This window comes from Phoca vitulina, unplaced genomic scaffold (assembly GCF_004348235.1).
Source record: "Phoca vitulina isolate PV1807 unplaced genomic scaffold, GSC_HSeal_1.0 scaffold58, whole genome shotgun sequence".
Classification (NCBI taxonomy): Eukaryota; Metazoa; Chordata; class Mammalia; order Carnivora; family Phocidae; genus Phoca; species Phoca vitulina.
This window is the reverse complement of record NW_022589761.1, coordinates 9,842,653-9,867,290: the sequence shown is the minus strand read 5'-3', so window position 1 is coordinate 9,867,290 and position 24,638 is coordinate 9,842,653. Positions and strand designations below refer to the sequence as shown.

General features: G+C 54.9%; 2 protein-coding genes across 4 annotated transcripts; one reads left to right on the top strand and one right to left on the bottom strand.

The window, feature by feature from the left end:
• Positions 1-146: 146 nt before the first annotated feature.
• Positions 147-5,382, top strand: CUNH19orf54 (chromosome unknown C19orf54 homolog). 3 transcript variants are annotated; one of them, XM_032390581.1, is made up of 6 exons: positions 147-1,115; positions 2,906-2,974; positions 3,394-3,518; positions 3,796-3,925; positions 4,019-4,089; positions 4,853-5,202. In XM_032390581.1, exons 1-6 carry the CDS (start codon positions 802-804, stop codon positions 5,188-5,190), a joined length of 1,047 nt encoding a protein of 348 aa, XP_032246472.1. In that variant the 5' UTR covers positions 147-801; the 3' UTR covers positions 5,191-5,202. The 3 variants fall into 3 exon arrangements, with proteins under 3 accessions (XP_032246472.1, XP_032246474.1, XP_032246473.1); XM_032390582.1 differs by lacking the exon at positions 2,906-2,974 and having other exon boundaries at positions 1,050-1,115; positions 4,853-5,382; XM_032390583.1 differs by lacking the exons at positions 3,796-3,925; positions 4,853-5,202 and having other exon boundaries at positions 3,394-3,522; positions 3,993-4,083.
• A 2,461-nt stretch (positions 5,383-7,843) lies between these two features.
• ITPKC (inositol-trisphosphate 3-kinase C) lies at positions 7,844-21,878 on the bottom strand. Its single transcript, XM_032390579.1, has 7 exons — positions 20,677-21,878; positions 16,632-16,731; positions 13,943-14,156; positions 13,164-13,368; positions 10,563-10,664; positions 9,843-9,914; positions 7,844-8,068 (listed from the first exon to the last, which is right to left on the bottom strand). Exons 1-7 carry the CDS (start codon positions 21,760-21,762, stop codon positions 7,865-7,867), a joined length of 1,983 nt encoding a protein of 660 aa, XP_032246470.1. The 5' UTR covers positions 21,763-21,878; the 3' UTR covers positions 7,844-7,864.
• Positions 21,879-24,638: the final 2,760 nt, after the last annotated feature.

The following is a 24,638-nucleotide window of genomic DNA, read 5'->3' as shown; positions in this document are numbered from 1 at the left end:
GCTTCAGTCTCTTCCGGGGGGGCGGTCCTTTAAAAGCCTCTCCTCCCCACCCCACCGCCCCGCCTTCTCTCATCACGTGACGCTATGGGGGCGGGCACGAGTTGCGAGTCCCGCCACGTGATATGGGAAAAATGTGTGCTGCGGCCGCCATTTTGCTGGAAGGGGAGGCGCGTTTTACTTTCTGGCTCCGTTGCTTATCCCGGCGGTATCGCGGCTCTCAGCGTCCTCCGATCTCTGAGCCTTCCCCAGCCGAGGGGACTTTTCCTTTTGCGCTCTGATTCCAGGACCTTCTCCACGACTAAGCCATTCTCCCTGCCAGGTGTCCTTTTGATCGCTTGACCTCTGATTCAAAGGTCAGCTCCAGGGTTCCGAACTCGGGCCTGGGATGTGAGGGCTTACAGAGCCAAAATTCCCTAGTCTTTAGCCCTGGGCCCCCCAAACCCCACCCTTTAGGCACCCCACCCCAGATCCGAGCATTCATTTTCCCAAAATTGACTCCGGAGTTTTACAAACCTTTCCCGGGTTATACAGTAACCCTTAACTAAATCCCCCTTCTTGAGCCTTGCAACCCAGCCCCAAACCACAAATCTAGTTCCGGATAAAGGACCCGCCCTGTTAACCCCCTGCTTCCATGGTTCCAAATGTCAGTCCTGGTCCTTTCAGGCCCACTGCTCAGCACACAAGTTCTGGAACTCCGCGCTAAAACCTTCAGAACGTCCATCCCTGTGACTAACTCATTTTAGAGCATCCATCCCGCCCCCATTCTTGACCTTCCAGCACTTGCATGCCATAGACCCCAAAATGATTTCTCCGTGCTCTCCTCCGATAGAGCCCCCAGCCCCTCCACAAACCCCTGTTCCCCAAGCCCCCATCACTCCACTTCCTCTACCCCCAAATGTCCCCAATTTAGCTTTTTCATCTCCCTCAAGTCTCCAGGCCCCTATCCCCCCACCCCCACCCCCACTGCCACCTCCACCCGCTGTGAGGGGACTGGCTCCCCCTCACGTCTTCGGCCTAGAGAAGAGTCAGCTCCTGAAGGAGGCCTTAGAGAAGGCCAGCCCAGTCCCCAGGAGCAGAGATGACGTGAAGAGGCTCCTGAAGCTGCACAAGGACCGGTAGGGTCTCACCGAACCACCTGTCCCCAGGTCACTTCAGCCGTCTTCTCTTGGGGTTTCCCATTTCCTCAAGGTCAAAGAGCCTGTGTGCCTCAGCTCCCTACTTAGACCCATTCAGGGCACGCCTTCACCAAAGAAGAGAGATCCTGCCCTCAAGGCACCTAGTCCAGTGGCAGAGACAGATCCCTCCCTCACCAGTGACAGCCCAGAGTGGTCAGAGCTGTAATGAGGGAGCCCCCAGGGCGGGCCTGGCCAAGGCTGGGGGTTAAGGGGGCCTGAGAACTGTCCCGGGTGTGATGAGGAGAATGAACAGCCTGTGCAGAGTTGCAGGCTGAAATGGAGAGGTGTTCTTCTCAAGGATCTGCAAATATTTCTGTAACAGGACAGGGGAGGTGGTAAACATGGGGTTTCTTTTTTTTTCTTTTTTTTTTTAAGATTATTTATTTGACAGAGACACAGCGAGAGGGGGAACACAAGCAGGGGGAGTGGGAGAGGGAGAGGCAGGCTTCCCCCGGAGCAGGGAGCCCGATGCGGGGCTCGATCCCAGGACCCTGGGATCATGACCTGGGCCGAAGGCAGACGCTTAACGACTGAGCCACCCAGGCGCCCCAAACATGGGGTTTCAACAGGTGGACAGGAGCCCAGATCACACAGGGCATGGGCGCCACGTGGAGGGAGGTGGACTATCCTGAGGGCACTGGGAGCTTCGGAAGGGCTTTGCACAGGGAGGGAGGCTACCTGTGGGGACTGGAGGTGGTGAGACAGTAAAGGGGTTCAGGAGGAAGCTGGAGCACCCAGAGATCCAGGCGGGAGGGGGCTAGACCCAGGCTGGGGCTGTGGTGACCCGGTGTAACAATGAGTGAATTGCCCAGACTCAGGGAAGAAACTTCCAGCTCTCTAGACAAGTTTCTAATCTGTTTGGTTAGGACATTTGTCAGGCACTATTCTGTGTTTAGATATTGATTTCATCCTCTCAGTGATTCTGTAGGATGGGAACTATTATGTCATATTCCAGATGAGGAAACTGAGGCTCATGGAGCTGAAGTCCCTTACCCACAGCACTTAGAAGAGCCCAGTTTGCATTCTGGCAGCAGGCCTTCATGCTTTTAACCGCTGTGCTATCATCTTCCATCAGGACGGTGCTCCAAACTGGGAACCAGGAGCTTTGGGTTTTCTCCCCAGCCTTGCTCTTTCACTGGCCTTGGAACAGAAATACTGGATACGCATGTTGCCCAGCCCCTCCTGAGCCCTGGGGCCTCATCCAGATCAAACTTTTCTGAGTGACTTCCCCAAGGGTGGGGCTGGGCAGGCCTGCAAGAGCTCACTATCCAGGTGATCTCTTAGGCCTGTGGAGCACGCTCTTACTGGTTCTACTCTAGGCTGAGTTAAGGGATTTTCATCCCTATTGAACAGGCTTGAGAAGGGAAAAATCACAGGAAGGGTTCGGGTATAGAGACACCCCCCCCTTTGAGAAATTTCCTCTAGTAAATCCATTTTTCTGGCTCTGAGTTGCAAACATTTTGCACATCTGTTCTTCTTTCAATAACCAAGAGAAGGAGCAGGTGGAAGGATGATTCCCACTGAGCAGATGAGGACTCGGAGGCTCGGGAAGGGAGACATGCCTCATCAGGGAGAAGGAAGTCAGCATCAGAGCCTGGAGCTGCGCTCCGGCCTTAGGACAGCCAGACCTGGGTTCCTTTCCCCATCCCTCAACACTCCACTCCCAGTCATACCTCAAGGGGGGGATCTAGGAGCTGGTTCCCATGTGACCTGAGCACGCTCTGATTCAGTTTCAGAAGTGACTTGCAATGGATCCTCTTCTGTGCCGACCTGCCCTCCCTCATCCAGGAAGGCCCTCAGTACGTGCCCTTATCTGTGACTCCAATCCCTCTCTGCCTTTGCTGTGCTTCCTGAGGACCGATTTGTAGGGTGGGAGGTGTGGGTTCTTCCCAGGCATCTTGGGAAGAGGCAGAGGGGAGGGAAAGGGCGGCTGGAGGGTGGGGTCCCGGGTGCATGCGCAGTAAACTGTTGGAATGGATGAACAAGTGAGCAAGCAAGTGAACCGTTTTATCTCTGACTCTGCTTCAGCACCTCCTCCTTCTGGAAGCCCAGGTGACCTCTCCCCACCTTCCCACCCTCCCTGCAGCCCACCAGGCCTGGGAAAAGGGAAACTCCCCCAGCAGAGTCGACCTATTCCTTACACTCCAGCTTCCAGGGCAGAGGGGGCTTGGTAAAGACATGACTTAGGGGTTGAGCGACTGGGCCTGTCTCTCCCCAGGTGCGGGCTGGTGGCCTTGTGGATGGCAGGCACACTGCTGGCACCGCCCAGCGGCATCCCCCTGGAGAGACTTGTGCAGATGGCCGTGGAGAGAGGCTACACGGCCCAGGGAGAGATGTTCTCCGGTGAGTTGGGTGCAGAAGGGTCTCAAGCCAGTCCTGTGAGGGGACCCTGTTCCAGTCCTCAGGCCCTTCTGGAGGCAGGTTGTCTTCATTCCCAGCCCAGCTCTGCCCCTTCCTGCTGGGTGGCTGGGGACAAGCAGCTTACCCTCTCTGTGCCTCATTTTCTGCATTTGTACAAAGACGTGGCAGTTGCAGTGATGATTCGAGGTGCCGATCCCCAGTTAGCCCATGGCTTGCAGCCAGGCACACAGTGATCCTTCTGTCTCTGTCACCCCTGCAGTGGCCGACATGGGCAAGCTGGCCTGGGAGGCACTGGGCTGCCAGGCTGAGCAGCTCCACGGTGGCCTGGGCGGTCCCAACAGAGCCCGAGTCCTGCAGCACCTTGTCTCCGGACATCCCATGCTCATCCCGTATCCCACGGCCCAGAAGGGAGCTGGGTGGGGATGCAGAAGGGTGGGTCCCAGGGCCACACCGCAGCTTTGGCCTTAACCCCCCCGCACCAGCTACGACGAGGACTTCAACCACGAGCCGTGTCAGAGGAAGGGCCACAAGGCCCACTGGGCAGTGAGCACAGGTGGGTCTCCCCTCCCATACTCCTGTATGCTCACCCCGTTTGTCCCCAGCCCCCTCATCACCTCCCGCACTTTGAACCTGACACTGGCACTTCTCCCGTACTCAAGGTGGGGACCAGGGCTGGGCTGTCCCCGTCCCTACAGGATGCTTAGTAGGGACCTGGCAGGTGGCAGGTGCCTCAGTATCTGCCAGTCAGGGTTTCCACAAACAGAAGCTCAGAACATGGACTTTAGGATCAAACAGTTTGGGCTCCAGATCTGCTCCAGCCACTTCCGGGCTCTGTGACTCTGGGCTTTCCTTCCTCCGTCTGGAAATCGGGGTGACAGCAGGCAAAGCATATAAAAGCCTGACCGGCGCAGGCACATTGCACGTGTCCGTCAGCGCTGGCATCCATCGGCCTTGGCCTCATTCTGCCTGCCTGCAAGAAGGCTGATTTGCATGCCAGGTGGCCTGGAGGCTCCCCCGTGCTGGGTCCGTGGCCTCAAGGACTTCTCTGAGCTCTCTTTTACTAGACAGCAGGAAACCACTGGGTGACGGCGCCTGCTTTGTCGAACAGCATCTCCCCTCCCTGGGCTACTGGGCTGTAGGAGGCAGGACTTCAAAGCCCGCAGCCCTGGAGCCAGACACCCTGGGTCCAGTCCCAGCTCCGCTGTGTGCTCGCCGCCCTTCCGACTGCTACCCTGAAGGGCCGTGGGGGGAGCTTGGCGAAGCCCCAGTACCGAGTCCGCGCTCGCTCCCGCTCACAGCCTCCCCTCTCCTCCCAGGGGTCCTGCTGGGTGTGCGGGCCGTGCCAGGCCTCGGCTACTCTGAGGACCCCGAGCTGCCAGGTCTGTTCCACCCAGTGCCCAGCATGCCCCGCCAGCCACCAGCCCTGCCAGAGGAAGGCTCCCCAGGAGCCGTCTACCTCCTCTCCAAGCAGGGCAAGAGTTGGCATTACCAGCTGTGGGACTACGACCAGGTCCGGGACAGCAACCTACAGTTGACGGACTTCTCGCCATCACGGGCCGCCGACGGCCGGGCGTACGTGGTGCCTGCAGGCGGGGTGCGGGCCGGCCTCTGTGGCCAGGCCCTGCTCCTCAGACCGGGGGACTCCAGCCACTAGCCCGCTGCAGCCCTGAGGCCGGCTGACAGGGCCGCGGCCACAGCTGGGCTCTGTCACCATGTGAAGAGTGCTCCGGTTTCTCCCTTTGCAAGAGCCCGCCAAGTGTGGGCTGCGTTCCCGAGGACCTCCAGCCAGAGATCCTCCACGCGGAGGCCCCCGTCCCACCCGTCCGTCCGGTCCCAGTCCCCTTCTCCCACGCCCACCCCCCCAGTATTGGGCTCCTGATGTGTGGCTGGGGTTCAAGCCGGGAGCCAACCAGACAAGCTCCCTTTCCAGGGAAGAGACTTGGCCACAGCTCGGCCCACAGGTCCTGCCTGTCTGCCCCACCTCAGTGTTGCATCCAGCCATTTCTCACTGGTGACCAGCCTCTTCTAAAGGACCCGTCTCTCTCTGGACACCTGCGGGAGCCTCACCAGACCCCTTGCTGCCCCCCAGCGTCTGTTCCCACGGAGCCTAGGAAGCCTTGCCTTTCAAAATGCAAACCGGGGCTTAACCACTCGCCTCCAGAGAAGCTTCCAGCAGCTCCTAGTTGCTCACAGGATAGGGATTAAACTCTCCCAGCCCCAGCTCATCATGCTTTCTGCCACTAGCCACACTGGCCTTCCAGGTCGCTAGAGTGCCCTATTCCCCTGCACCCAACCCTCTGCCAAGGATAACTACTTAATTCTCTATTTTGGCTCATCTTCCTCAGGAAGACTCCGTAGCCCCAGGCGCGGCCCCTCCCCCACCTCTTGTTCTGATTTAGAACCGAATGTGCTTCTATGTGCCAACCCCTTTGCTCATTTTAACTCATCAAATTCTCCAACCACATAAGGAAGGGACTAGATCTTCCTCCATTTTACAGATGGAGAGACTGAGGCCTGGAGAAGTGTGGTGACGGGCCTGAGGTCACATGGCTGGCAAGTGGCAGGGCCAGGATTCAAACCTGGCAGTTAGTAGCTATACAGACGTGAGTGGAGAAAGAGGTTATTGATTGAATGAGGACCTGTTGCTTCTACTCTGAAAGGGAGGAACGGGTCCGTCTTGGTCACCTGTGTACCCAGTGCCAGGCAAAGGGTCTTATTTAGAGATGCTGTACAGTGTGGTGTCCCCCCCGCCCAAAGAGGAGCACCCCCGCCCTGGCCCCTCTGCACCAGAGCATCCCAGCCCTGACACCCTGGTTGGTGCTGTCTGGCGCACTTCCTGGGAGGCCCTGAGGGTGCAGCTGGGAGCTGTCTGGGTCACTAGTCTGTTCCCCACGTTGTCCAACACGGAGCCAGGCACAAGAGCAGCTGCTGGGTGGATGCTGACTGGATGAACCGGCTTGCTCTGCATCCCAAACCACTCATGATCCCATGCCCCCACCTGGCACTAATGGTGAAACTGGGAGCTTTGAGCCCACACACCCCAGACATAAAAGAAAAAAATCCATAAAGTTGACCGACTGTGCGATTTATTGGGGCGTCGTCACGGAGGGGAAAGCACGTGAAGCGATTCTGCCTCCTGTTCGGAACGCTGCCCCAGCTAACGACTACCTCTCTCGGATAAATAAGTATAAAGGTGGTCAGTAGAAAAGGAGCACACCTCCTCAGGCCTGGAAGACCTGTTCGAGCTTCAGCTTAGGGAAGAGGGAGGTGCCTGGTTCCCAGCCTCTGAAGCTAGGAAGCCAAAGGTACAGGTGCAGGAGGAGGGGGATGGAGGGGCGTCACCCACGCACGGCGGTGCTAGGGCCTCTGGTTTGGAGCAGGCCGCAAGCCCCGGGGCCACAACCAGTGGCCCCACCTACCGTGCACCCCTGGAGGAAGGCAGCTCTGCTTCCCAAACCTGCTTTTCCGTGGCTGAAAGCCCTTCCCGCCACCAGCCGGCTAGGAGCAAGGGAAAGGGGGTAAGGGGTGGGAGGAGGAAGTCCCAAGGCTGAGGCTGGTGCCCGAGGCACGAGGTGGTGCCGGGCACACGACGTGGCTATGGTCTGGCTTCTGCAGGGGGTCAGCAGAGTTCTTCCAGGAGCGGGGAGGATCCCATGGGGCCAGGGGAGGGCAGGACAGGGAGAACTGGGTCCCGCCCCAGGGCAGCAGCTCTCAGCCCAGCCCCATGGCGTCACACCCTCCCCCGAGTGTCAGCGCTGGAATGGCTCCCGGATGAACGGATGGGGCCAGAACTCTCCCAAGCAGACAGGTGGCCCCTGCCTTTGTGCACGGGTGAGGGCTGGTTCTCCGGCACACCAGGGATGAAGCTGACCTTCCCCAGGCCTCCGGGAGCCAGCCTGCAGCCGGGAGGGGGCTGGCAAGGAGGCCGTGATTACAGTCATTCCTATGGCGAGAGGCACCATGTCACGCAGGTGCCCTGTGGCATCTGAATTGTGTTCTGTCAGGGCTCACGGTTTAGTTACGGTCTCCAGCAGCCCCTCAGAAACTTTCCTGGCTGGTCGGAGGACCCAGTCTGGTTCTGATTCACCGTGGGATGTGGCCATGTCACACCCCTGCTCCAGTCTTTCAAACCTCCCTATCATGAAAGGGCCGGACACTACCTGGTCTCCCAGGCCCTTCGGACCTTCCACTCTGGTCTCGCGTGCTGTAAAACACAACCTCTCCCATCCCCGCAATCAGCCCCCACCCCACCCCCTGTGGCCAATCTCGGGGCACCTCCAGCCAGACGGGCACCATCCAATAAATAAACCTGGCGGTGGGCAAGTGGGTCAACCCTGGGCCAGCCCCTGAAGGAGGTGGATCAGGTTGTCCAGACCCCAGAGGTACCCATCCTCGCGGTTGCCCTCGGCCCAGGGCAGCCGGTGGCTGAGCGTCTGGTGGTCGGGCAGGGCCACTGTCTTGCCGAAGTCAATCATCCAGACCCTGGCCAGGCCAGTGTGGTCATGCACGAAGAGGAGGGAGCTGCCCACCACCTGCAGGGAAAGAGGTCGGAGGTGAGCGGGAGAACGGGCATCGGCTCGGGCCCCCTCCCCAACAGGCAGCTGAGCAGGGGGCTTGACAGCATGAACTCCGGAGCCGGGCTATCTGGGTTCAAATCCCGGCTCTGCCTTTTTACCCTTTTTCACGCTGGGGTACAAACTCAGGTGCCTGCAGGATCTCGCATGGGTCAAGAGCGCCCGACGCCTCCCCCCGTGGAAGAAGCGCTCAGCCCCCGCGGACTGCTGCTGGTGCTGATGCTAAGAGCCCCCCTCCCCTAGCTGCTAAGGTCATTGGCAGCATTCCACGACGCACACACGCTCTCGAAGTGCCTTGCGGTGCTGGACACACAGCCCTCGGTAGGTGCTGGTGTGTGGGGGGGAGGGTTAAAATTAGAAATAGTACTTTCGTTGCCTTCATGGAACTCCAGGTGTGCAAGGCCCTCCCCTTTTCTAGTCGGGTTTCAAACCCCGCTGCTCCCAGAGAACCCAGGTGACCGGGCAGGTGAGCAGGTGGCTGTCAGGAGAGGCAGTCGCTGCCCCACTCCGTTTGGCTGTTGGCGTACGGCGAGCGGCCCAGCTGGGGCCACGTCTCCCAGTGGGCCTGGGAAACCGGATGTCCCGACTCGGGTCAAGTCTTATGTTTTAGGTGCTGGCAACTCACTTTTTAAAATGCTAAGTCACCGGGTGGGTGAAACTGAACAGGAGCACAGAAGAGATGAGGTCCCTGGGCCTCCTCTTCGGGACGTGGAGCGTAGAGCCCAAGGGCAGAGACAAGGACCACGAGGGTGCCATTTGATGATAATGAACAGGATAGTCCCGGCTGGCGAATACTGAGGGTGGACCATGGGCCGCCCTTCCATGTATTAACCCGCCTTATCCTCACCCCACCCAGGAGGCAGGGGCTCTGCTAGCCCATCCTTCCTGTCGGGAGACAGGTCCCAGGCTCAGGGGGCTGGGGAGTGCAGACCGGGGTTCGAACCCGGAGGCCCAACTCCCAGATCAGGGATCTACGGGAAGTCGGGGACACCGGGAAAAAGAAGTGAGGGGGACCTGAGCGGGGGTGGTGGAAGAGCTTGGAGAGAGGAGGGAGAGGACACCCACACGCAGCGAGGTCACCACTTCACAGACTTCCTGCGACAGCCCAGAGAAATGAATGTTTCCAAAGAGACACAGGCTGCAGAGGGGGTGAGAGCCACCAAACAGGAAGGCAGACACTGGTAACTGGAAATAATTATGATTACAAAGTAATCTTAAGAGCAAGAAGTTAGGGCGCCTGGGTGGCTCGGTTGGTTAGGTGTCTGCCTTCAGCTCATGATCCCAGGGTCGTGGGATCGAGCCCCACGTTGAGCTCCCTGCTCAACAGGGAGACTGCTTCTCCCTCTCCCTCTGCCTGCCGCTCCCCCTGCTCAAGCTCTCTCTTTCACTCTCACACTCACTCTCTCTCTCAAATAAATAAACAAAAAACCATTTTTTCCCTGTGTTAGGAGGAAGCTGAGGCCCTAGAGGGTAAGTCGCGTGCCCAGTGACGAACAGCCTTCATTGCAGACCCCCTGGCTCGAGCCCATGTTCTGAACTATCGCATCTCCCTAAAACCCACTCTGCTGCCTACCCTAAAAAGCAAACCCCAAAACATGGGGGTTCTTCTTAATAGCTCTGCCCTGTAACTCTGTCAGCGGTTTCTCTTCAGTGCCACCCAGATGCTGACACCCCCCCGCCTCCCCACCCCCCCCACTGGACCTTCCGCTCCCACAGCAGCTGGGGCTCGCACCTCGTGGGTCTTGAAGAAGGGGGAGTTCTCCAGAGCCTCTCGGAGTTCTTCCAGGCGAGCCACGTACTTTCTCTGTGTGAGAGGGAGCACTTCTTGGTTAGCACAGGGACTCTGTGGGTCCTTCCCCGCCTCGAGAACGGACATCCTATACCCCCAAAGGAGCGGGCAGAACCCTGCCAGGATGGGATCAGGGGAGCCGCAGGGAAAATGTGAGGTGGGCGGAGGCTTGGATGCCTCTGGATGGCACAGAGCAGAGTATGGTTGGGACATTACATGAATATCTACAATTCCTAGCAGCTCCTCCAACCAAGAGGTGGAGTCTGAGTCCCTTTAACCTCGGCTTGGTCCGAGGACTTGCTCTGGCCAATAAAACAGGGCAGAAATGATGGTGGCCATTCCGAGCCATCGAGACATCTTGCATTTTCACTTGTTCTCTGGGCCACCTGCTTCCACCCGAGAATGCGCCCAGGCTCGCCTGCTGAAGCGTGAGAGACAAGTGGCCAAGTCGTGAGCCGAGACGGTGAGCCCATCACCAGACATGTGAGCAGGACCCTCCTGGTCCAGCCAGCTCCGGCCAAGCCACCAGCTGACCGCAGATGGTAAGCAAGGCAGGCCACTATCGGCCAGCCTGGGCCGACAGCAGAAGACCACTGCCTTAGGAGCAATGATGACAGCAATGGTCTTAAGCTGCTAAATTTGGGGCATGGGTATCCCGCTCACCAGGATTCCACGGTTCCCGTCCACAAAGTCCTCCAACACCTTTGTCACCTGCTCCAGCTCCTGGGTCTTCTTGAAATTGGTGTTGCAGGTCCCATTGGCCTTCTGCAGGACAAGGGGCCAAGGCAGAGCGTCATACCTTTTCCTTCCCGTGCCTGACCCCAAGCAGCCTCAGGCACCTCCTGGGACCACCTGCTTGTCCCCGAGCCCCTGGCTGTTCAGGAGGAGGAGCCAGCCCACCTGCCAGCCCAGCTCCACCCAGCCCCACGGCACACTCCTGGGCCACCGGTCCTTCCCAGGCTAACCTTGAACCCCCTGGTTGAGCCAGTCTAAGCAAGTGGACTCTGGAGAGGGGTGGGTCTGGCTTTGAACAGTGACTCGGCCACTTCCTAGCTGGTGGCCTTAAGCCGCTTTCCCGGCCTCAGCCTCAGTTCCCACATCTGGAAAATGGGGATTGTGTTGATATTTACCACCTAAAGCTGGTATAAGGATCAGAGGAGACTGGATGTGTAGGATGCATGGCACAGTGCCTGGCACACAGTTAAGGATGCACTCCATAAATGACACTAATGTTATTTTTTTTTTTATGTCTGAGAGGGGCACAGAAAAGCCACCTGAGTCATTCTGCCACACTGCACCAGGTGCGTGTGGGTGCTGGTAACACGGAGGTGACAGGACAGACACACAGTCAGGCGAAGGAGGCAGGTATGGAATAAGATCATCACAAAGGGAAATAAGAATAATGAGGAAGTAAAGAGAGGGCCCTGATCTGGCAGGATAGAAATCAAGGTGGGCTTCCTGGAGGAAGTGAAATTTAAAAGGAGACAGGAGGGGCGCCTGGGTGGCTCAGTCTGTTGAGTGTCTGAAATTCTGCTGGGGTCATGATCCCAGAGTCCTAGGATCCAGCCCTGCATCGGGCTCCCTGCTCAGTGGGGAGTCTGCTTCTTCCTCTACCCCTCCCCCTGGCTCATGATCTCTCTCTCTCTCACTCTATCTCAAATAAATAAATAAAATCCTTAAAAATAAAAAATGGGTAAAAAATAGGGGTGCCTGGGTGACTCAGATGGTTAAGCATCTGCCTTTGGCTCAGGTCACGATCTCTGGGTCCTGGGATCAAGCCCCTTGTCAGGCTCCCTGCTCAGTGGGGGAGTCTGCTTCTCCCTCTCTCTCTGCGCCTCCCTGCCATGCTCTCTCTCTCTCTCAAATGAATTAAATAAATAAATAAAATAAAAGGAGACAGGAAAACAACTGGGAGTCAATCAGGGGGAAGTAGGGGGAAGAGCATGTGCAGAGGTCCTGTGGCAGGAAAGAGCAGGACTCTTTCAAGCAAATGAAAGACGAGGTAGACGAGGAGGAAGAGAGTGGGGAGAGATGAGGCTAGACCCTGGAGGGCCCTCTAGGCCAGGGAAATTCTCTCAAGAGGACTAGCAAGCCATGGAAGGGTTTTGAATAGGAGAATGACAGTCAGATGTACAAATCAGAAAGACAGCTCAGGCGAGGCCGTGGGGAAATGGGTACTCTCATGGATCGTTGGTGGGGTGCACAATGGTCCCACTCCTGGGAAAGGAGTTTGACGATCTCTAGCAAAATCCCCAATGCACCTCATCTTCGACACTGTCCTCCTGCTTCTGGGAATCTCGTCTACAGCAAACCTACCCACTGGCAAAGTGTCTGGTGTACAAAGTGATTCACTGAGGCACTGTTTATAATCGCAAAAAGTGGAAACCCAGGTGGCCATCTGTAGGGGACTGTGTCTCACCCAGAGAGAGCTATTACATCCAGAGAAAGACAGGAAGGGAGGAAGGGAGGAAGGAAGAGCAAAGAAGGAAGGAAGGCAGGCAGGCAGCTTTCTATGGAATGATATGGAAAACTCTCCAGGGCTATGCTTCCTTTTGTGTAAGAGTGGGAGGAGGAAAATTTAGGATATTGCATTTGTTTGTATCTGCAGGAAGAAACAGAAGAAACCATAAGGTGGTTCTCCAGGAGCCGGCATGGGTGGAGGGAAGGACAGCAGCAGGGTTAGGAGAGAGATTTCCCCTCTATACCCTTTTATATTATTTTGATTTTTGATCTGTGTGAATACCTCTTCAAGCAATTAGGTTTACTTTGCAAAAAAAGGAGAGAAAGAAGAAAGGAACGAAAGAAAAAACAAAAATCTTTCCCTATATGGGGGAAAAAGGATCCTTCCAGCTACCATGTTGGATGAGGATCAGAGGGGGTGAGACAAGGACCCAGGACCCCAGGGAGGCTAGGAGAGGAGAGCCCAGGGAGGCTAGGGCAGGAGAGACCAGGGAGGCTAGGGCAGGAGAGCCCAGGGAGGCTAGGGCAGGAGAGATGTGCGGACTAGGGCAGGGCCGTAGGGAGGGGAGCAGACAGAATCAGAGCTACTCAGGGAGACAGATAAACAAAACTTGGTCACTGATAGGGGTGAGAAAGAAGCAGGACTTCCCTGAGCCCCTGTCTATTCATCTTCCACAGTCTCCTGCTCTTTCTCGACATCCTGCTTCTTCCCAGCTTTCCCTGACACCCATGTTCCCCAAGAGGCCCTGCCCCTGATCTAGCGCTCAGCCCTCTGGCGATAGGCTAGCAGCTCCTGGCCCTCACCTTGATGCCCTCAATCCGGAAGCCCAGGGTGGAGGTCGAGCTCACAGTCTCCCTCCACTGCATGTAGCGGGGCTTGGTGACAGCACCCTGAGCATGTTCCTCAGGGGTGGGGGCCCTGGGGTCCACAGCCACCATCTTCTCATACATGTCCTTCCGGGGCCGGGGCCTTTCTCGGGCCTTCACTAGCTCCTCCTCCAGGTAGGTCCTGGGACACAGAGGACGTGACAAAGAAAACTATGAGGAACAAAGATGGAGGACATACTCTCTGATATCAAGACAAGTTATAAACCCACAACATGGCACAAGAATAGACAATTAGATCGATGGACCGGAACAGAGTCTAAAAACAGACACACGTGTACATTCACCCAAATTATGACAAAGAAGGCCCAACAATTCAGTGGGTAAAGGGAAGTCTTCTCAATAAATGGTGCTGGGTCAATAGGACTGCCATATTGAGGAGGGGGGTGGCTTCCATCCCTACCTCACACCATGTATAAAAATTAATTCTAGATGGATTGCAAATCTAGATGTGAAAGTTAAACCAATAAAGCTTGCAGAAGAAAACATAGGAGATCACACAATCTTGGAGTAGGCAGATTTCTTAAACACAAAGCCACTAATCAGAATGAAAAATGGCACACTGGCCTAAATTAAAAGTGCTTCTGTTTGTCAAAAGGTAACTATTAAGAGAGTGAAATGAGGGACGCCTGGGTGGCCCAGTGGGTTGAGCATTCCCTGACCCTTCACCTCTGCCCCATGGCTGCCCCTCAACCTACCTGCTGCCCATCTTGCAGTCCATGATGGAGGGGCCCTCGAAATCCGCCAGGAGATCTTCCATCTGGTTGAAGGCCTGGCCATCCCGCTGCACCATGCCATAGTAGGTGGGCACGAAAGGCCGTAGGGGGTCACTCATCAGCTGCTCCAGGCTGTGCTGCTCACACTGACAGAAGCGCTTTAGGATGCGACCATCCTCTCCTGCCTGGAAGTTCCCTACGAGCAGCACAGTCAACAAGAGGGTCAGAAGCTGGATCAGCCAGAGAATCGCCTCATCTCCCAGATGCATCAGATCCTGGCTGCCCTCATCTTGCCTGACCCTTCTGAAAGGCTTTCTCTCCCTCCCTGTAACTCTCACAGTCTTGGCCACGATATGGAAAGGGCAGGATCTGCTGCTGCTCCTTGTCCAAACGGAGTCCTGCTCATAGCACGTTATGTCCTCCTTTGTCTTATCATTTTAGATTGTGAGCTCATGATCGGCTGTGGGAATTTTTGTGCAACCTGAGTCCAGAGCATGACGCTCCAGAGCAGATTTGCATTTGCTTTGGGGCGCCAAGGTGGCTCAGTCAGTGAAGCGTCTGCCTTCGGCTCGGGTCATGATCTCAGGGTCCTGGGATCGAGCCCCACATCGGGCTCCCTGCTCAGCAGCAAGTCTGCTTCTCCCTCTCCTCCTTGCTCCTGCTCTCTCTCTCTGTCCCTCTCTCCAATAAATAAATAAAATCTTAAAAAAAAAAAAAAAGATTTGCATTTGCTTCTGCCTGGAGTCCCACAGTGCTAATGCCTGGAGCCAATTTAAGTTAACTGACAAATCTGGCATTTCCTGGACCTTGCAGACTGTGTAGATTAGAATTATGAATTCTTATTGGGGCAAATTGTATTTTCAGATTATATTCTCCAAAGATGGCTGCAACAATAGCTCCTGCCCCACAGGTTCTTCTAGAATTTCACCACTCCCCATCAAGAAGTGGAATCTAATTCTTCTTCTCCCCTTGAATCTGGGAGGGCTGATGACAGAAGTGACACTGGGGCTTTAGAGTCTAGGTCACGAGAGGAGATGTGATTTCCACTGTGTTGGCAGAGATGCGTGCCTTTGTGGTCCTGAGCAGCCCTGGAAGAAAGCGGACTAGTCCGAGGCCACCATACTGTGAGGAAGCCCAAGCAGCATCAGAGAGGCCACACAGAGGCAGCCCCGGCTGAGAGCCAGCCAAGAATTGATCGCAAGGCACGCGAGTGAATGAATCTCAAAAGTTTCCACCTTGCAGCATTCAAAAGAGTTGTCTTAGCTGAGTTCCCAGATACCATGGCGCATCCCAGCCATGCCCTGTCTGGATTCCTGACCCCAAACCTATGAGTGTAATAAAATGGTCCTTTTATTCCACTAAGTTTTCTTTTAACCACCACTAACTTTTGAGGGGTTTTTTGGTATTTTAACTCAGCTAGAGTAATGAGAATGCACAGAGATGGCAGCCCTGGGGCGGAGGGCCTGGCTTTTCAATGACTCAGATCTAGGGATGAACAAGGTAGGTAAGTTCCCTTTTTGTCTTCCTTTGCCGGTGGACCCACCCAATTTGTCTAGTCCCCACCAGTAGCCTTTTTTGTAAATAAAGTTTTTTTTTTTAAGATTTTATGTATTTATCTGACAGAGCGAGAGACAACGAGAGAGGGAACACAAGCAGGGGGAGTGGGAGAGGGAGAAGCAGACTCCCCACTGAGCAGGGAGCCCGACGCGGGGCTCGATCCCAGGACCCTGGGATCATGACCTGAGCTGAAGGCAGACGCCCAACGACTGAGCCACCCAGGCACCCCTGTAAATAAAGTTTTATTGGAATACAGACACACTCGCGTGTTTATGTATTATCTATGGCTGCTTTCATGCTAGAACAACAGAGTTGAGTAGTTGTGACAGGGACCATACGGCCCACAAAACCTAGAATGTTTATTATCTAGCCCTTTACAGAAAATGCTCTGTGCTGGGCATTGTGCTACCACGTGCCACAGACATCATGCGAGGGCCTGGGGAAAACCATTAGAGCTGCTGTTTGAGGGCCTACTATACTCCGGACATGAGGAGAGAACAAGGAATGATTATTTCCATTAATGAGGGGCCGTGTCTCAATCTTCATAGACATTTTGGTTTATCATTATTTTTTAAAATATTTTATTTTATTTTTATTTTAAGCAGGCTCCACGCCTAATATGGGGCTTGAACTCACAACCCTGAGATTAAGAGTCGCATGCTCTACCGACTGAGCTAGCCAGGTATCCCCGTTTATATACATTTTGATTTTAACCCTTCGGTTAAGCCTGCAAGGGAGGTATGATTATCTCCATATTACAGGTGAGAAAACCAAGGCCCAGTGAAAGAAAGTAACTGGCCCAGGATCCCCCATAAAGAAAGTGCAGAGAGAGGATTTGAGCCCAGAACCATTTTTCGCCCAGGGTTGAAGATTTGCTCCCCATTCCCCTGGCACTGAGACAATAGGGAACAGCCCTCAGCCCTGATGTACAGATGGCCCGGCCAAGGCCTGAGCATGTCCCATAACAGCCTCATGAGGTGGAGACTGTCCTCAAGCTCATTTGACAGATGGGGCAACCTGAACTACAGAGAATGTCTCTGGAGCTTTCTTTCCCCAGCCCAGGTGTCTGTCCAGCCTGTCTGCCCCCTGCCGTCGCCCGCACCCCTGCTCTCACCAGCGTGTCCCGACAGCTGGACCCAAGGGTAGTGTTTTCGGAAGGAGACCACAAAGGGCGAGTATTTCAGAACCGTCTTCAGCTTCTTCCACGGTTTGTTCTGTGTGAGGCAGAGCAGGGTGGGGTCAGTGCCAAGGCTGGGGAGGGAAGGGGGTGGGGTGTTGCGCTGAGGGGAACCAGGTAGACTAGGGGTCTTTCCAGGGCCAGGGGGCTTCCTGGGATCGCTGCTCCCAAGCTCACTGGGGTGAGCAAAGCCCACTACTTCAGCCATCTCGAGATCCCCCAAAGGCCCCAGCAAAGGTGGGGAAGAGTCTGTCCATTTTTCTCTGTCCTTCTCAAAGGAGGAAAAATAGGCCAGGTCTTGCTGCAGTAACAAGCAGCCCCCCAGGTCTTCCCCTCCACAGGCACACACCAAACACTTGGAAACCTCAGTTCCATCCCAAAACCAAGTCAGACCTTCTGGAGAAGGTGATAGAGGTAGGAGTTGATGAGCGGAGGCTGAACCACAGAGGAAGACAGAAACAGAAGCAGATGACAAGGTGATGACAGAGACAGAGAGATGGGCACAGGAGATGGAGACTGGGACAGTCATGAGAGCTGCTCACCAAATGGCTCCAGCCCCTCCCCGTTCCAGGGACATCCCTGCCATCTTGACCTTAGGTTACTGACTTTCTTTGGCCAATGAAATGTGAGCAGAAGCGTGAAAGCCAGTACGTGATTCTGTCTGTCCTTTGCCCTGCTGTAGAGGGGGGTGGGGAGTGTGGAAAAAGAAATAGAAGCTTCTTCAGTCTGGGCCTTGAGTGAAGACAGCATGAAGCAGAGCTCCCTCACCCACCAGTGGCTCATGGTCCATGTGCAGTATGAACAAAAATAATCGTGTGTTGTTCCAAGTCACTAAGTTTGGGGGTTGTTTATTACTACAGCAAACCCTGACCTAGCCTGACTAAGACAGAGACAGCGTTACCAAAAGACAAAGAAAGAAAATAATAGAAAAACAGAAAGGGAGACACAGATACAAAGTAATGCCAGGAAAGAAAAAGGTAAGTAGAAGCAAAGAGAGAGAGAGAACAAGCGATAGAAAACCAGTAAAGCAAACTGAAAACAAAGATTTAGTTGTATCAGGTTGACTCAGTCAAGAGGTTCTTGAGACCAGGTCAGCGTCTGATTCACATGCATGAGCACGCATGCACACACATGAATACATTCTCCGCTCCAAGCACATGGCAGGCCCTTAGGCAGGTATTAGCAGAAGGGGTCCTCTCCAGAGAAGGAAGCTGTGTGGCCCATCCCCCCACTACCCTGGGGTCAAAGCCATGTTCTCTCCCACCTGCTCAGAGCCCAGCTACTCAGCAGACATCTAATTGATGGTGGGAAGGTCAAGCAGACACAGGGTGTTGGGACTGCAGGATTCAGGAAAGGCTATTCCTTCCATCCTCCAGCTGCCAGCTGGGGAGAGGAGGTGATTAATAAAGGTTCCTGTTTACTAAGCACCTGGAACATTCCAGGCACAATGACAAAGACTCGGTGAGCCATAACCTACTTAATCCTAAAAACACAACCCCAGGAGGATTGTTGCCTCTGTGTTCCAGAGGAAACAGAGGCTCAGAGAGATGCAGTCACTTGCCTAAGTCACACAGCACAGTGCTGGGGTTCTAACTCGGAACCCACTGCCCTGGGCTTACATGCTATACCCCCTGCTGGACTATGAACTCTGAAGGCAGGGATTGGGGTTATCATGGTTATGCCTGTGTCCCCAGCCCATGGCCTAGCACACCACGGCTGCGCCAAAAACGTTTGGATTGAAGAAGGTTAGTTGTAACGGTCTTTTATCATTAAGCAGATTCAGTAGCTTGTCTCTTTCCTAGACCTGATGGTTAATCTGGGCTTTCTTAGATGGTTTCACGATGGTCTCCTCTCCCATCCCCCTCCTCCAGGAAGCCCTCTCTGATACCCCAGGTGCAGCCAATCACACACACCCCCGCCCCCGCCATGGTCTCCTACAACACTCAGTTTCCCCCATACCAGCCCTGACCTCTCTGTATGGTAATGGGTCTGTCTTCTCTACTGGCCTGGGAGCCCCATGAGGGCAATGTCTCAGTCACTGCTGTGTCCCCAGAAAAGCCAACACAGTGGGGGCACATAACAGAGGCTCAGGGACTGTTGGTTGTCTGATTAGGAGGACAGGATGGACGTGAGAAGGAAGGGAAAGGGGGAGGAAAGGAAGAAAGTAGTAGGACTTTAAGGTCGGATGGGATTTCAAAATTAAGCGAGAAGGAAGCAAGGGTTTGTTTTCTGGGCAGCAGGAACAACGAGGGGAGGCAGGATGGTGTGCCCTTGGGCTTCATGGCGGCGGAGGTGGTCAGGAGGGGAGCAGGGAAGCTGAACATGGGAAGCAGCCTGGAGACAGGAAGCTCTGGACACTGGACTGAATTACTGATGGCTATCTGGAAGGCCCCGGGGAGCCATGGAAGGCACTGGAAGCAGGGAAGTTTCAAAAGTTGATCAGAAGTGGGTCTTGCAGGCAGATTCTGGAAGGATGAAGAAAAACTGGAGACAGGGAGGTCTGGGGGGGAAGCAAGTGAGGGACGGATCCACCCATACACCCCCGAGGTTGAAGTAACTGAGTTTTAAACTCAGCCAGAACGGAGTTAGAATCCTACCAAACTCCAACCAAGCTTGACCGACCCTAAGCAAGTGACCGAACCTCTCTAAACCGGTTTCCTCATCTATAAAATGGACACGATAATAATCCCAATCTCATAGTGCTGTTATGAGGATTCGGGGTTAACACATATACGACACTTAGAAAAGTGCCTAGTATTCCAAGGGTTTGAACCCCAGCTCTGTGTCTTCCAAAGTGTGTGACCTTGGACAAGTGTCAGGACCTGTCTGGGCCTCAGTTTCCTCATCTATAAAATGGGAATAATAATAGTATCTACCTCATAGGGCTGCCATGAGGATTAAATGAGTTCATATGAGCGAGGAGCTTAGTACAGAGCTGGGTATAAGCAAGTGCTAGCTGCTATTTTTTTTTTTTTTCCATTCCCTTCCAGATCAGCTGTTCTGAGATGCCAAGAATGTGAGAGAGTAGGTGGAGCAAACAGCTAAGGCAGAAAGACCAGAGGGTCAGCTCCTTTGCTCTGGCACAGGCAGGTTTAGGCAGGTCTGTCTCCACCTGTGGCCACATGTGTAAGCACGTTCCTAAGGGAGGCATGTAGGGTGAAGGGGGCTCAGGGCCAACTCCGGCCAGAGGCCCCAGGAGAATGGAAGGACCCAGTAGGCCAACCCACTCGAGGCTCTCACACCTGCCTCGGTGCTGACCCTCCCTGAACCTGCCCTGCCCAGCCCTCCTGATTCACCAGGGAAGAGCCGCACCCAAGCTGGGGGTGAGGGTAGAGGATGTAAACAAGAGTCTGCAGGGAGCCCCCTGGAGAGCTGGGGGGCAATGGGGAGACCAGAAGTTCCCTGGCCAAGCTGGGGGTCCTTAGCATTTTGGGCTCACACAGCCCTTTGAGAATCTGATAAAAGCTGGGGGGCTCACTCCCTACAAAAGCGAATGGCTAAAGGGTGGTAAAGGTTCATGACCCCTGAAGACAGCCACAGGCCCTAGGCTAAAAACTGGGGGTAAATAGTGCCACCCTTTCTGTCCTCCTATACTAGAGCTCTCCAGATTCTGAGGTTACATACTTTCTAGAAGATCCGACAGAAGTCATACACACTCACTGCAAAAATATATGTGTATATGCACACAGACTCACACGATCACCCAATTTCAGGAGTTCCTGGGCACCATTAAGTCAGCCAGTGGCTGTCTATTTTAGACCCCAGGACTGGAGGCAGTCGGGGAGGAGAAAAGGAAAGGATTAGGTGGGTGCCGGGAGTGGGTTGGTAACGTGGCTGTCAGAGGAAGGAGGTCGGTAGATGGAAGAGGTACCTGGAGATAAAACTGTTCATGGTGCTAGAGAACTTCTCAAAGCAAAGGCAGGGGGGTTGGGCTAAGGGGCCTGTGGGGATGTGGCTCAAGGGCAGGACGGTTCCCACTCACCCCAGACCTGTCCTCGGGGTCGCTGGCACCTCCGCCCCCGGCCACCACATCATCCTCAGACTCGTCGAAAGAGGAGGCAGAGGAGAAGCCACCACTGCCCCCCTCAGCCCGGGAGGGAGGTCCCATCGCCATTGGCTGAGCCTCAGGCTCAGGTGTTTCAGGAGTGATGATGAGGCGGGGCACAGGGGTCAGGGAGCTACACTCCAGGTGAGAGTATAGGTGAGTCCCCAACTCCCCAGGTTCTGGTTCCTCTAACTGGCCATCCTGCTGGGACTCCCCCAAAAAACAGTCTGTCCCAGGTTCTGTCTGGGGTCCGTGAGTATCTTGTGTCTGGGGACCATCAGTGCCAGGCCGTGTCCAGGAGCCAACAGTATCTTGCCGTGTTGGGAAACCATCAGTGCCAACCTGTTCCCAGGCTGTTTTCGCATCCTGTTGTATCTGGGAGCCATCAGCACTTGGCTCTGTTGAGGGACCGGCCCCCTCTGGCTGAGTCCGGAGGCTGGACCTGTTCTTATGGGTCCAGAGGTTATCAGCCCAGGCCGTGGCCCTCTCTGCTTGGGTCTGTGACCCATGTATTTCTCCCTCTGTCCGGGGCCCATCAACTCCGGGCTGCGTCCGGAGGTTGGCCCTCTCTGGCTGAGACTGGAGGTCAGACCTGTGTGGCCCAGTCCAAAAGCCATCCGTCCCAGTTTCCGTCCAGGGACCGGCTGTCTCCAGCTCTGACCAGTGGCTGCTCCTCTCTGGACCTGTCCGGAGGCTGGATATGTCTGGCTCCGTCTTTTGGCCGGGCCGCTCTGTCTCCGCTCCGAGGCCAGCTGCTTCAGGCTCAACCTGTCCGTCTGTCCCCGGCTCAGGCCCGAGGCCGACCCTCTCGGGCTCGGTGTGGAGGCTGGACGCCTCGGTCCGGGCCCGGGGCCCGCCCCCGTCCGGCCGCCCCGGCGGGCCCCCTGCGCCGGGCCCAGGTCGCTGCTGCCCCGGCTGCCGCCGCCGCCCCCCTCGCGGCGCCTCCAGCCCCATGCGGGCCGCTCCCGGCAGCGCCCCGGCCTCTGCCTCGCTCAGGCTCCCCCGGCACGGGCAGCGCCTCATGCCCGCTCCCTAGGTTCGGGCTTCGACCCGACCCGGCCTCTCCTGCCCCTTTAAATCCCGCGAGGGGTGTGGCTGGGGAGCCCCGACTCGCGGGTTCCGGCCCGCGGAGTCCTGCCCGCCCGGCCACGCAGGGGTTAACCGATACTCTGCCTCCCCCCGCAAACTGGGAAAGCCCCAAAGCCCCGCCCCGGACGTGACGCAAGGGGGACGGGCTTTGCCTGGTCCCGCCCGCTTCTGTTGGAGGAGGTGGGCTACGAGCTCTCGAAGCTGGTCCGGGTTGGGTGTGAGCCGTCGGTGTCCTGGCTGCGGGCCAGTGGGGCCCCTTCCTAGACCCCCCGCAACTAATCCGACCTTCCTACACCCTCGAGTGACCAGTTTAGCCTCCCTCGATGAGGAGTCCAGCAGCTCGCCCATTCTTCGGACGGAGCAGGGACTGACTTCCAAAGACTTGGAAATCCCACCGCCCTGGGTTCAAGACCCGCCTCTACCATTTACTCGCAGTGTTACCTGCACTGTGTGACTTACTTTCCCTCCCTCCTGCTCCAGCCCCAGACTCAATTTTTCACCTGTAAAATGAGGATACATAATGTTATTTTATTGTTTCAGAAAATGTGTGTTCGATGCTCCAAGAGCAAAGCATTTTTACCAACAGGGATATTGAGGCCCAGAGCCGTGAAAGAATTTGTCTAAAGGCAAAGTGAGGTTAGATGAGGGGCAAGCCAGGAACTTAACTCTGAAGCTAGGATGCCTGGCTTTGAATCTTGGCTCCAGCACGCACTTCTGGGATGCTCTTTCCCTGCAGACTTGTCTCCTCTGAGCCTCTGTTTTCTCATCTGTAAAAAGGGGATAGTGGGGGATAATTTCCTCACAGGACCGTAATGGGAGTTTTTATTAATTTGCAACAGCATTTACATTTGTGTACTTGCTTTGTGCCAGGTGCTGTACTTACCAGTTTATACCCCAACTCTTGTGAGGTAGGGATCATCATCATTCCCTTGCACAAACAGGAAAACAGGCACAGAAAGACAAAGCAGTGAGTCCAAGATCATAAATCTAAGTTGGATAGATTTGAACTCAGGCCCAATTAATCTAAGTCTGGGCTTTTGGTCCCTACAGGATGATATAACTTGCTTTTGAGGCTGGGGGTGTGAGAGAACGGGCCAGAAGTTGAGAGTATTTTCTCTAAATCGGATCATGTCCTCCTCTGCTCAGAACCCTCCATGGCTGGGGCGACTGGGTGGCTCGGTCGTTAAGCGTCTGCCTTCAGCTCAGGTCGTGATCCCAGGATCCTGGGATCGAGCCCCACATCAGGCTCCCTGCTCAGCGGGAAGCCTGCTCCTCCCTCTCCCACTCCCCCTGCTTGTGTTCCCTCTCTCACTGTGTCTCTCTCTGTCAAATAAATAAATAAATAAAACCCTCCATGGTTCCCATCCCACAGAGTAAAAGCCACAGTCTTCTCTGTGACTCACTATCCCCTAAGTGATCTGCCTCTAGTTACATCCCAGATCTCCTCTCTGTCTTTCCCCCTCACTCACTATGCCCATCGGCCTCTTTGCTATTTCTCTGAGATATTTTCCACCACAGGGCCTTTGCACTGGTTGTTCTCTCTGCCTGGAATGTTTTTTCCTCCGATATTCCAATAGCTCCCTCCCTTGCCTCTTTCAGGTGTTTGTTCAAATGTTACCTCCTCAGCGAGGTCTTCCCTGACCACTCAAAATCTGTTTAAACTCAAAATCTCTCTACTCCTTGCCCCCCTTCCCTGGTTTATTTTTCTCTTTAACACATGTCACCTTATTAAATATACTTTTTTTTTTTTTAAAGATTTTATTTATTTATTCATGAGAGACAGAGAGAGAGAGAGAGGCAGAGGGAGAAGCAGGCTCCCAAGGAGCAGGGAGCCCGATGCGGGACTCGATCCCGGGTCTCTGGGATCATGACCTGAGCCGAAGGCAGACGCTTAACCATCTGAGCCACCCAGGCGCCCTAAATATACTTATTTATTTTGTTTATTTTGCCCCTCATTGGAAGCCAGCACCAAGGGAGGAATATTTTTGCCTGGATTACTCCTTGCTGTGTCCCCTAGAAAAGCTTAGAAAAGTACATGATAAGTGCTTAGTAGGAAATTTGGGAAGAATGACTTTTCCATAAGAAATTTCTCTCATGGGGCGCCTGGGTGGCTCAGTGGGTTAAACGACTGCCTTCGGCTCAGGTCATGATCCTGGAGTCCCGGGATCGAGTCCCGCATTGGGCTCCCTGCTCAGCGGGAAGCCTGCTTCTCCCTCTGCTTGTGCTCTCTCTCTCTGACAAATAAGTAAATAAAATCTTTAAAAAAATTAAAGAAAAGAAAGAAATTTCTCTCATGTATAGGGCTCTTGTTCTGTACCAGGTCCTGTGCCAAGCTCATTACAGACACTATTTCACTGCACCTCTTTCTCTCACTAACACTGAGGAAGACAGGATGCCACAGCCCCATTTTACAGATGGAACACTGATGCTCAGAAATCTGCCAGCCTCTAGCTTTTGCTTGTAGCCTTTGATATGACCTCATAAAGGGGAAGCGTGTGGCACTGGGCTTGGCACTATCAGCCACAGTCTTGTAGGGTTAATTATCGTCATAGGTGCTTTTTATGTAGTTTTGCCCCCAAGGGTGAGCTGTCACCCCGCTCCTGAGTCAGACCCTTATGTCTGGAGGGTGACAGGGGGTGTTTTGTCCTGAAATTGAGTCATCTGGGGGTGGGGCATTGGGCACAGCCCCAGGGCTCTAAAGTGAGTCATCTCTTCACAGACCAGTGAGAAATCATAGCAGGAGCCCCCTAACAAGTCATACAGGCTGGGAAGTGAAGTACAGAGAGTTGGGGCTCTTCTGAGGTCATAGC